The 13,132-nt window shown below is 41.2% G+C and overlaps 1 protein-coding gene across 1 annotated transcript in view; it reads left to right on the top strand.

The window, feature by feature from the left end:
* The window catches only part of LOC109480003 (vigilin-like), a 28,115-nt gene that overhangs the window by 5,378 nt on the left and 9,605 nt on the right, over positions 1–13,132 (top strand). The window contains exons 3-13 of the mRNA XM_019782110.1: positions 2,946–3,176; positions 3,907–4,018; positions 4,563–4,678; positions 7,634–7,840; positions 8,276–8,491; positions 9,177–9,383; positions 9,720–9,827; positions 10,214–10,318; positions 10,687–10,765; positions 11,830–11,969; positions 12,599–12,904. Of these exons, the coding sequence (XP_019637669.1) occupies positions 2,979–3,176; positions 3,907–4,018; positions 4,563–4,678; positions 7,634–7,840; positions 8,276–8,491; positions 9,177–9,383; positions 9,720–9,827; positions 10,214–10,318; positions 10,687–10,765; positions 11,830–11,969; positions 12,599–12,904 (1,794 nt within the window). The 5' untranslated portion in view covers positions 2,946–2,978. The remainder of the gene's footprint in view (positions 1–2,945; positions 3,177–3,906; positions 4,019–4,562; positions 4,679–7,633; positions 7,841–8,275; positions 8,492–9,176; positions 9,384–9,719; positions 9,828–10,213; positions 10,319–10,686; positions 10,766–11,829; positions 11,970–12,598; positions 12,905–13,132) is intronic.

Genomic DNA, 13,132 nt, shown 5'->3' with positions numbered 1-13,132 from the left:
TTGGCGGCTGGCGCCCGGAGCGGGTGTTTGTTTACATTATCGCTGGTCGCTGAGGGTCGGGCAGCCAGATTCGCCACGGGATGCCCCCTGTCCTTTCTATTTTTGGGCTCCAGTCGGCTAGGGGGATTAGTGATTTCACAGATCATTTAGCCAATTACAAACATTTCGAAACTTTTCGAAAAAATGGTATTCGCGCGAATTCACTAATTTAAAGAACAGTCCCAACATGCACCCAACATTCTGCAACACACATTTCAATACCCGGAGGTACAAAATCTACGATTTTCCTTGTTCATACTTGTTGTTGTGGGTGACTGATGGAATTAGTCAACTTTGGGGCAGAATATCAACAATTATTGTATAGAAAAGGGTCATGAAATTACACACCAATGAAATGTAGACAGTAAGTCTTCAGAAAAAGGCCTGGCAAGTTACAGAAGAAAGCAAATGATAATATGGTAACATATATAGATTCACCATAATTAAATTTGCCACTTGGAAACATCCTGACTGTGTGAGTCTGTACAGTGTTAGGAAATGTTATATCACATGGGGGCATGAATATCTAGGAGATAAATTGTCAGTTTGAGGACCATATGTCCCTGTCATTGTCCTGATTTTGAGTTCGGGTGAACTACAAGACGCGGTATCAGATTTTCCAATTAAAAAGATTGGTTGGTTTGATTCTGGAGTATCATTTCTAAATCAATTTTTTTACAACTCATGACTGAGACAACTACGTCACAACTTGGCAGGGCAATTACTTTTTTCTATTAGCATTTGTTTGCTTGTTGGTAGGTTTGTAGAAAAGATAACAAAAAACATATATATATTTCTTAGGGATGACATATAATATTATAATTATAACTTAGTTTCTTTGTGTCTGTATCTGTATAGCTGGTATAACCGCCCTTCGATGTAACACACCAGCTAATGTATCTAATTAAGTTTATCAGCTAATATGAAATGTTGGCAAACATTATTTTATTATTATTCCGGAAAAAATCGTTAGGAAAGCACTAGTGTTTGAACAAGGCTTGAACCTTGTTGTCTCACTTGTACAGAACCAGTGGATTAAAAAATCAATATTCCATCCGGGTTGAAGAAGTGAGCCGCACTGGTAATCAGTCTCCACGATCAGATTACAGTAACACAGTCCTGAGTTCCTATTGGGCGTTTTGTGTGGTCTGTTGTAGACTGTATATTGTCCACCTAATTACTATCAAGTCTGCAAAAGAGACACTTAGAATTGAAATTGACAATTTGCAGCTGGAGTTTACTTTTGTAATTTTATTACCTTCGCCAAGAAGGTTATGTTTTCAGTAGCGTTTGTCTGTTTGTCTGTTTGTCTGTTTGTGAACAGCATAACTGAAGAAGCTTAATATGCATTGTCATGAAACTTGGTAGGTGGGTAGGTCTTCATGAGAGCTAGAAATGATTAGATTTTGGGCCCCCTGGCGGCTTTCCTAGGTACTGCAGCAAAACTTCCGGTTTTGATATCTCATGATCTAGACATGCTAGGGTCATGAATTTTTGGTGGTAGATAGCTCTTGGTGTAGGGAAAAAGTGACATGAGTTTGGGCTCCCTAGCGCCTTGTTGTGGAACTGCAGGATTATTTGTTGAAAAAGTTTCGAAGGAGGATAACTCAAGAACCAGTTGAGGGATTGTCGGGATTTTTGGTATGTAGGTAGCTGAAGTGGTGCTTGACATAATGAGATGATAATTATGCAAATCAGGAGCTTATTTGCATAATTATTGAGGAAATTCCATAAATCTGCTTTGTTCGATAATAGGACTATGAAACACTTGTGACATGCAATTGAGAACTAAAAAAATACGAGGATATAGATTATGTAAATGAGGACCTAATTTGCATAATTAGGAAAATGTTTATAATTTCATACTTGTAACTGCTGGGAATTTCATACTTGCCACATTTTTAAAGTGAAGGCGAACATCAATAAACATAATTTATTCAAATCATGACCTCATTTGCATAATTTATGAGGAAGTGCTATAATAGCCTTTTTGTTAAGATACGGCTGTCAGTGGGTGGGGAATATGATCAACTGATATAATACATGCAAATGATGCACTAATTTGCAAAATCAACGATTAAAATAAGTTATTGTATAATCGTCAACCGCAAGGGTTAACATCATTTGGCGAAGGTATGAGATCGTGGAACTCTTGTTTTGTGAATGTTTTGGGGGACAAAATAGCAAATTTTGATTTGTCTTCTTCCGTGGACTTTGTACTTGTAGAGTGTGTGTGCTTACAAAATGCAATACAGTCTGGTTTATCGTCTGTTGTTCCCCGTCTTCCGAGGGTTAGTGTTCATTTTAAATTAGCAATACAGATGGTTTTTAAACTGTCTGTATCTGTACAGCCTGTATAACCACCTGTGTACACATGTAACAAAATCTAAGTTGTCCTGAGGACAAATACAGCATGAACTGATTTTAACATTGAATAAAGTGTATAACTTACCAGTACTATACTAATGGAAACTAAGGTCAGTGTACAAAATATTTTTTGGACCAGGTTGTCCAGTGGGCAACCTATGGCAAAAATTAGGTTGCCCATCAGGATTTTAGGTTGCCCACCTATGTTACTACTTTCCTCAAATTAAGTAATGTTACATACATAAGCCTTTGACAATATTTCTAACAGCTTTTAGTTAACTGATACTAGTAATAGCCATAATACCTAAAATTAAAAAGCATCTACCGGATACAGTGGTGCAAGCCAAGTGGGCATGATTTGGGGGTGAGGGGTCAGGGGGGTGGCATTCTTAAAATTCAGGTAGCACACTGGGCTACCTAGGTTCAAAAATAGGTTGCCCCAAGTAAAATTTGATTGCCCAGGGCAACTGGGCAAGCAGGTATTTTGCACGCTGAAGGTACAATGTATTTACTTAGTTGTGATCCGATTTCCCCTCCAGTGGTACTGTACGACTCTGTCTGGCTAACCGACAATGAGTTCGGACATGTATTCTGAGGAACCCGGCGTCCCGGACGTCGGCAAGTCGCCAAGGGATCTTGACGAAGAGGCCTACATGCCGACCTACGCAGAGGCCTTCCCACCTCTTCCTCAAACTGCTGTGGATCGGGCAGCTGTGAGCGATGCACCGGTGTGGGGCGCGAAACCTATCAAGTCTTCCATAACCACTCAGGTAAGGCCATTTTATGTCAGTTTTTGGGTTCTCAGACTTGACAGGGGAAATTACCTGCACCAGACAAATTTTACTTGTAACACTCAGAATTTAGGAAGTATGTACATGTATCACACAAAAACCATTCAGAAACCATTGCTATTATTTCTTTCACACTTAAAACGAAACCTATCAAGTCTTCCATAACCACTCAGGTAAGGCCACATCAAGGCAGTTTTGGGGTTCTCGGATTTAAAGAAATAACTATACACATGTACTTGACAGGGAAAAATTACCTGCACCTGATAAATAAAATTTTACCTGAAACATTCAGAATTTAGGAAGTATGTGTCACACAAAAACGGTTCAGAAACCATTGCCATTATTATATAACCTATCAAGTCTTCCATAACTGCTCAGGTAAGGCCACATCAAGTCTGTTTTTGGGTTTTCGGACTAACAGCATGTAGATAGAAAATAGCTGAAACTTGAATACAGGACATGTTTGTACCTTGATACACACAGATTCTGGGAGTAGATATAGCCAAATTCAAGTTTTCCTTCCAACCCACTTTAAAATGTCTGAAAATGCAGAGGAAATAACAGGCAATCTAGGGTATTTGTATGAAAACATTGTAACTAAGGTGTCTTTTCCTGGGAGACCTTTACATTGGAATTGTGCAGTTTAATATGAAAGTATTTTAGTTGACATGTGATGATGAGGAATTGGAACTTCCGTTGATCTGCACAGGTTTTCCGTGTCCCTGTGGAGGAGCGCCGCTACAAGCAGTTGAACGATGAACAGTTTGGGGAGGAGGGGAAGCAACAGGCCAAGGCCTGCCAGGACATCATGAAGAACACCGGTCAGACACCTTTCCTTACCACATATGGTGTGATCTATAAAACAGTCTAACATTGTTTTCTTCAAGTAAAGATACATGTTTGATTTCCTATAGAATTCTGTGTCCAAAATGTGAGAATTACATTTATGTCTCTTGTATGATTTACAACTGTGAAAACTTATGTGTACAATAGTTAAGATGGATATCTTTGTAGCTTATGTATATGTCAGGGTTGAGAATCTGATTTGGCAATACCGGTAGATCAGAGTCATTGTCTACGAAGACTTTGTTAGGATGCTGCTCATGTCACTGTGATCGGGTGGCTTCCCAGTTACAAATTCTAAATTTGAAGTCAATCCAAACCTAAAGTGACATGAATCAAAGTTAAGAAATTCTGTCTTTTATAAACAAATATCATAAAATTTACAAATTTAGGATCTCTGCCAGTAGAATTGCCAATTTACTGGCAGAGACCCCGATTTCTGTTGAAATCAGGATCTTGACTAAACAAAGTTTTTACCCTGACATGTATGAATCTTATTTTGACACTTTTTTTGCCCCACAGCATGTCACATTGAGATCAGTCTTTCCAAGGACCAGAGTCTGACTATCATGGTGACTGGGAAACAACAAGATGTCATGAAGGCACGCAAGGAACTTCTGTCTCAACTCCAGACTCAAGTAAGGCAGCTTTCACTCTAGTAGTATGTGTTATGTCTTTGAGGGTAAGAAGGGGGTTTTGTTATATGTTTGGATGGTCATTTGGTAAATATCTCTCTGGAAAAGGTCTCGAGAAGCTATGATGCTTGTTCTTCTTCTTCTTCTTCTTCAATACTCTCTAACCACCCCTACTGGGGTATCACTGAGAGGGGGGGGGTGCGACGGACTATGGCTGCGCGGCCAGAAGCCCGGCCTTGAAGGCCTCCACTGTCTGGGCTTTTACAAGCTGGCCCGGTAACTTGTTCCACTCATTTATCGTTCTTGGAAAAAAAGAAAATCTAAAACAGTCTGTTTTGGCAGGTATTGCTTGATACTTATATTCATGACTTCCTCTGGTACGCCTATGGGCAGGTTTGAGGTATTGTTCCATTTGAATATTAATATGTCCATGAGCAATTTTATATAAAGATATCAAGCGAGCGGTTCTCCTTCTGTCAACAAGTAACGGCCACTGGAGGCGCTTTAGCATGTCAGAAACACTGCTGGTATAGTCATAATCACTAACAGTCATTCGCGCCGCCCTTCGTTGGACTCGCTCCAACGCCTGGGAACCACTGATGGTGTGGGGATCCCATACAGTCGCACAGTACTCCAGGTGTGGGCGTACAAGTGTTCTGTAGCATGTAGATTTGACACGAAGAGGACAGTGCGAAAGGTTACGGCGGATGACTGCCAGTATCCTATTAGCTCTACCAGTGACATAATTTATATGTGTGTCCCATTTCATATCCTGTGATAGTTGGACTCCAAGATATGGATGGGTTTTAACACTAGTAAGATTTTCTGAACATAATTGGTATTGTGTAATAATCGGGTTACGCTTACGAGTAATATGAAGTGTGTGGCACTTTGAGGGGTTGAATGACATTTGCCATGTGTCCTGCCACCGGGTCAGTGCATCGAGATCTTTTTGTAGATCAAGAGCATCTGAGGGTTTTTCAATAACCCGGTACAACAGGCAGTCATCGGCAAACAAACGCACACTAGAGGTCACAACACTCGGAAGATCATTGATATAAAGGAGAAACAAAAGCGGACCCAAAACAGTGCCTTGCGGTACTCCAGACACTACCTTGGCGGGCTTAGAGGCCACACCATCAAGGACAACTGATTGGGTTCTTTGAGTGAGAAAAGCTTGTAGCCATGTTAGTAATTTGCCAGAGATGCCATAGAGCTGGAGCTTATTCAGTAAGCGACTGTGGGGGACCTTATCAAAAGCTTTACTGAAATCCAACACAATGGCGTCGACCTGCGTATTTAGGTCTAGAGTACTAGCCAAGTCATGGGTTGTCAAAAGTAGTTGACTCTCGCATGATAGTCCTTTACGAAAACCGTGCTGTGTCGAAGATAATATATTATATTTGTCAAGGTGGCTCATGGTATGGCTATGTATAATATGTTCCAAAACTTTGCTACAGACTGAGGTGAGTGACACCGGCCTGTAGTTAACAGGTGAGGTTTTATCTCCCTTCTTAAAGATGGGGCTAATATTAGCGGCTCTCCAATCTGCTGGGACGTCGCCAGTGTCTAGTGACTGTGTAAAAATAACCTGTAGCACAGGTGCAATTTGGGTTGCTGTGATTTTTAATAATCTTGGTGAGAGTCCATCTGGGCCCGAGGCCTTGTTTGGATTAAGCTTAGAAAGCTGTTTAGCGACACCATTCACCGATATGTAGAGAGGCGGTGCGTGCGGAGCCACAGGTCTCCCTAGGGATGGGATGTTGGTTAGGTCCTCCTCTGTGAAGACAGAACTAAACTGATCACCCAGGGCATCTACCTTCTCTTTTGGGTCTGAAGTAAGCACACCATGATGCCTCATGGCTGCAATATTGGTATTGTCGTGTTTTAGTGCTTTTATATAACTCCAGAATGCTTTAGGGTTGTCTTTAATGTTTTATTCAAGGAAATTGGCGGTGTACTCTCTGTGGGCTTTTTTAACTCTTTGCTTGACCGCTTTTCTGCATGACTTGAATTTGGACCATGTTTCTTTTGAGTTAGTGCTCTTAGCTTTTGAATAGAGTTTGTCCCTTGTTGTAAGTAAACCTAGATAATTATAGAAAGGAAGAAATACTTGGAAAGAGTTTATTGGAAAACTTCCTTACCTTTTCCAGACAGAATTTTGGGATATGGTAAAATTGTTGTAAATCCACACTTTTGATAAATTAAGTCTAGTCAATTTTGATATGATAGACATCACCTATGTTTGTTACACGACTCGCACAGTCTTAGAATTTGTAGAAAAAAATGAGGCACCACCATGTTCTTAACATGCTATCTCTGGCACCAATCTCATCTGTCTGAAAGCCAGAACGATTTTATTGCATTACAAGTTTGGGCTTTGTACATTATTTATAGATGAACTGTCATTAGTATGGACGAGACTGCAAATCTAATTTTTATCTTAGCCATCGTCAGAAGAAAAAGCATACTTTGGCTCAAATTTCTGCTGTTGAAATATGAAGATAATAAATGAACAATAGAGGCTGAGATTAAGAAGTCAGTTATCTGTCTGTGTTATCTATTCGGATATAACTTATAATCTTATACAGGGCTCGAAATACTGTGTGTGTGTGTACCTTGGTGCACCCAAATTTAGAGTTGTGCACCCAATTTTTTGGCATTTACGTATGTAAAGATGTATTATAGTAGTATACGGCATATTCTTAGTGTCAGAAATTGTCAGAAATAATAAAATCATTGTTATAGTCCTTTTTTTTTAGAAATGTAAGTTACGTTTTGCTCACATTCTACTTATCTTATATGGTGCTCCTAAAATATTTTTGTGCACCCAGTGTTTTAGGGTGCACCTATTCCCAAAAATGAATTTCTGAACCCTTAACCCATAGAATACTAAGGCTTTATATCAAGTAAGCAGATTGATAACTAACTTGGCATGCTAATGGTTAACTCCAACAGGCGCAGGCCAATGTCAACATCCCTAAGGAACACTACCGCTACATCCTCGGACGTGCCGGCAAGAAACTGCAAGATCTGGAAATGGCCACCGCGACCAAGATCACCATTCCTCGCCAGGACGACAAGGCCAGCTTCATCAAGATCACCGGAACCAAGGAGGGCATCGAGAGGGCTCGCCACGAGATCCAGCTCATCTCCGATGAACAGGTCACTTGGCATAAAATCATTGAGAACATATCTTTTATCTGTGTATAGCCTTTTAACCTAAATCTTATTTTAAATTTCGTAGTATTTTGTACATTTGTTTCTGCTCTGTATATTTTACGTATTAAGTACTATCGATGTTAATGTTGCCACACTTCATGATTATGTTTAAGGTTAATAATCATGTCAATGCCAATATCCATAAAGCTGAATCTGAAAAAGTTGTTAACAACTGTGCAACAGTGTTCATTTTGCAGCTTCTTAACTGTACCGTTGAGCAAGGTTTTTTTTACAGTAATTCTGAAGTTGAGCGGAAATTTGAGAAAAACTCTTCGTGTTAGCACGGTACATAGATTGCATATTCTATAATTGTTTGTCATTTTGTTGTTTATATTTTCTGTGGAACGTAGTCTGACATCCTGTGTTTCCATTCTTCAGGCCAAACTGGCCTTCGAACGCCTCCCCGTGCCAAAGTGTTTCCACCCGTTCATCCGTGGACCCAAGGACGAGATTCTGAACCAGATCATCGGGGACACGGGCGCGCGCATCAACATCCCGCCGCCCAGCGTCAACAAGGATGAGCTGACCGTGGCAGGCGAGAAGGAAGCCGTCCAGAGAGCCGTGCAACGGATCATGGGGATCTACGACGAAAAGGTGGGGAACTGTCTTTTTTCCGTAAATAATTTCATCAGGTTGGAAGATACTTAGGGTATAGAATTTTCTTCTTACACAACCAGTAAAGGTTCTCACCTGCTTGGGATTGGCTCAGCCACGTTTGGGATTGCATTCTCGCCGCAAAAGCGCCACCTACTTTGCCAATAAATAGCGGCGAGTTGCAGAACTCCAGTCAGAAGCTCTGAGTCTGATAGACATCGAAACGTAAGCAGGTGAGAACCTTTACTGGTTGTGTAAGAAGAAAATTCTATACGGTAACCCTAAGTCTGGAACTTTGTTCAAAGTTTAGCTCCATTTTCATGTGATTTTTCATGTTTAAAGTTGTTTTGGTACATATATTCTGCTTGTTAAGCTCAACTAGACCACAAAGTAAACTGTGCTACCTCTGTAAAAGTTAAGCACAATCATGAACCAGGGTTTTACAAATTTTTAGGGAGGAATGTGCATGAATTGATCTGTATGCGAAAAATGGCTACATTTGTATTTGCACATTAATTAACATTAGCTATATCTGGTCGACTGATCTTGTAGCACCCAAATAGTGCTTGTTCATAATAGCAAAGCCTCTTTCTTATGACTAGTTTGTTAATTAATTTGTTAGCCATTCAAAGCAATTCAAGCTTTAGGAGATGCAGAATTGACCAGTTTTGTGCTGACTCCACAGAAGCGTAAGACGTGCACCATCTCGGTGGAGGTGCGTAAGTCCCAGCACAAGTACGTGATCGGTCCCAAGGGAAACAACCTGGCAGAGATCATGGCGACCACCGGCGTATCTGTGGAGATGCCGCCGCTGGACACGCCCACGGAGACCATCCTGCTGCGCGGAGAACAGGACAAACTGGGCACCGCGCTCACCCAAGTCTACGCTCGGGTAAGATGGGTAAACTTTTTATTTAACAAAACTGAAGGCAGGGTTCTTCCCAGAAATTCTGAGGAGAGAGGTGCACACCCTTATTCCGTAGATGAAAAATCAGCAAATTTTAATGAAAATACTAAGGGAAAACCCTAAATTTAAACATTTTGGGAGGAGTGCTAGGATTTTGGGGAGAGGGGGAGCACCCTTGCTTCATTGCATAGGGAGAGCCCTGGAAGGTCATCAACCTTAACTCACTTATTTTCCACGTTAACCACTGGTAGAGTAAGACTATGCATTAGTAGGGTTACATTGTAAGTACTGTCCGTTGACCTTAGTGTGTTTCTCCCACAGGCCAACAGTGTTGTGATTGACGAGGTTGTGGCCCCGGCATGGCTTCATCGCTTCATCATCGGACGGAAGGGACAAAACATCCGCCAGATCATGCAGGACCTGCCCAAGGTAAATATCAACTTAACCCTCACAGTACTGTAACCTAGACAAAGTTCTTGTACATTCTGTGTGTCTTGAACATATTAAGGTTGCTCTGATTGTATTTTTACTATTAAGTGGAAGTTGTCATGTCAAGTCTTCAGAAAGCCTGTCAAACATCTGATAGACATCTTCTTGCACTCTTTCACCATGGATCTACAAGAAAGATTTCAGTTTTTAAAATGAAAGCATTATCATTGCATTCTGTGCATGGATGTAAAGATTGTGTTAATTGTAACAAATTTTAAATTTCTGTGAATCCAAAGTAAAGATTTTAAAACGAAAGCATTATCATTGCATTCTGTGCATGGGTGTAAAGATTGAGTTGATTGTAACACATTGATCTGTTGTTTCAGGTCCACATTGAGTTCACGGATGGACAGGACAAGATCACCCTGGAGGGCCCCCCAGAAGAAGTGGAACAGGCCCGCAGGGCACTGGAGGAAATCACCCGCGATCTGGTCAGTACATGTACATCATCATGTACATACTATTCTCCAACTATATCGTTTGGTGAAGATCTCACTGAAGATCTGCCGGTAGTCTAAACGTCTAAGGCTATTAACACCTAGTTGTTGCCAACTGATCATTCCTGCCAAGTAATTTATTGCGTTGACCACCAGGCAAGGCTCTTGCCCTCCTAGTGGGCCAGCTGGTTGAGTGTTACAGGAAGTCTCTCTATGGGTCCCCTCACCAACTGTTCTTTTGGACAGTTAGAACAAATTCACTATTTTGTATTTCCTGGTTTTGTGGTGTTTTTTCTGTTATTAATAAGATGTATTGGGTGCTGTCATTTACTCTTTTGTTGTTCTTTAAATTGAAACTGTAGCAAAGCCGCATGGACTTCGCTGAGCTGACCGTCGAACAGAAGTACCACCGTCACATCATCGGCAAAAATGGAGCAAACAGTAAGGAACTCTCTCCTGCTTTCTACTTCCTGTAGTCAGACATTTCTTGAAGCCTAATTGGTCAGAAACTTTGTGCAGCCTGATTTTGTGATTTGTCCTGAATCTTGATTGGTCAGATACCTTCTGAAGCCTGATTGGTCAGATACCTTCTGAGTGCTGATTGGTCAGACACCTCTTGAATTATGATTGATCAGATACCTCCTGAGTGCTGATTGGTCAGACACCTCTTGAATTCTGATTGGTTAGAGCTTGGCCACTTCTTGAAGCTTGATTGATCAGTGTTATAAGATGTGGGTGTAATAAGGTGCAGTTGATAATGCACACAGTGATGAAATCTTAATATTAATGATTACAGTGCACATACTTTATGTAGGACATAAGCACTTTGTCAGATCATTGTTTTTTCTGGAAGTACATAATGATGTGAACTTATGTACTCCCATACAGCTGTTTCACTGTAGCCTCACTAACCCTTTGTTGCAAGTGTAAGGCCACACCAATTTAATTTCTTGGTTCGCCCGCTTCATTTTTTTCTGATTTGCAAAAAAAAAAAAAATTCAGAATCAACTGCAAAATGCTCATATATTGCCCTGAACAGTTAAAAACAGTCCTTTTCTTCCTAGTTGTTACAGTTATTTCATCTTTCAATGCAGTGGTATCATTAATAATTTAAAATTCATGGTTTAAATTTTGAACCAGCCTGGTGTGTTGACTTCATGGCTCCTATCGTACCATTTTGGGCCATAATAGGATGCCTAGGCCTGTTCTTATTTTTATTTTTTTTCGCCCGCCCGCTCCATCATTATTTTTCTAGAAAAATCCGTTAACCAAGAAATTACATTGGTGTGGCCTAACTTTATCTGGTATCAAAATGCTCTGGTTGCTTCTGAAATCTGTTTGTATTGTTAGCTGTCCATGGTACTGAAATACATTCACACCAAACCACTGTCGCTGTCCTTGTACTGAAAAATATTTGTTTCTACATTTGCATTTTTCTAGAAAAATCCGTTAACCAAGAAATGAAATTGGTTTGGCCTGACCCGTTGTTGTAACTGTTGTTGCAGTCACGAGGATAAAGAATGAGACTAAGACATCCATCCGTATCCCACCTGATGAGGAGAACAGCAACCTGATCCGCATTGAGGGCGACCCGGCCGGCGTACAGGAGGCCAAGAAGGAAATCTGTGACATGGTCAACAAAATGGTAAGGTTTTGGGTTTTCCTTTATGCCCACAATCACGATAATGATCATTCTGGTATACTAATTTTCACCTGAGCAAAGTGAGGAAAATCGTGTAAAGTGCCTTTCCCATGGGCACAATGTTGGTGACTTGGCAGGATTCGAACCCAGGACGGTCTGGTTCTGAGCCAAATGCTCTGCCGTTATGCCACACAACCCCACATAAGGGCAGCGTTAGAAACAGCTTAATGGATGCTATAGTCATAAGTCAATGTGTCTAGGTTTTGTGGTGTAAAGAAGGGGACACTTAAGGTAGAGAAAACTTACAGACTAAGGAAAGTTTGAAAGATGATTATGTAATCATATCAAATGGCTTGAGGACTAGTACGACGTATTAGCATACACCATGTACATGTAAGTACTGATTGAATAATGATATTATAGTCAACTTGGAAGATGAAATCCTTATGTTTCCTTCTAGAATTCTCTAAAGAGTTACTCACAACTTTATCTGATCTTCCATACGTTATAATTCTGTTGTTGGCCCCTCAACATCTTTCTCTTAAAATCTGAGTAAATGTTGATCTGCACGGAAGTTGGTAGCATTTAAAGCCGTACTCATGCCTGTTCTCTGCCCCATTTTTTTTTTCTAGGAGAACGAACGTACCAAGGACATTCTGATCGAACAGCGCTTCCACAGAACCATCATCGGCACCAAGGGCGAGAAGATCCGCGAGGTGAGGGACAAGTTCCCGGAGGTCATCATCACCTTCCCGGAGCCGTCCAGAAAGAGCGACGTGGTCACGCTGCGAGGGCCCAAGCAGGACGTGGACAAGTGCTTCAAGTACCTGACCCAGATGGTGCAGGAGATCGCCGCACAGAACTACAAGATCGACGTCCCCATCTACAAGAAGTTCCACAAGAACATCATCGGCAAGGGAGGAGCAACCATTCGCAAGGTTGGTAACTCACTCACTGTCCGGTTTATCGTCTGTTGTTCCCCGTCTTCCGAGGGTTAGACGTGCTTGCACAGTACAACTGAGGCTTGATGGCAGCACGCCACTTGTCTCTGTCCTATGGGTTGATCTTGTCCAAGTTCAGGTGGTGGAGGTCCTCCCGTATGTTGTCGAACCATTTCCTCCTAGCGCGACCACAGGAGTTTGGACCCTCCACATCTAGTGTGAAGA

This window comes from Branchiostoma belcheri, unplaced genomic scaffold, assembly GCF_001625305.1.
Source record: "Branchiostoma belcheri isolate BF01 breed outbred unplaced genomic scaffold, Haploidv18h27 scaffold5, whole genome shotgun sequence".
NCBI classification, from domain to species: Eukaryota; Metazoa; Chordata; class Leptocardii; order Amphioxiformes; family Branchiostomatidae; genus Branchiostoma; species Branchiostoma belcheri.
This window is presented reverse-complemented; position numbering and strand designations above follow the sequence as displayed.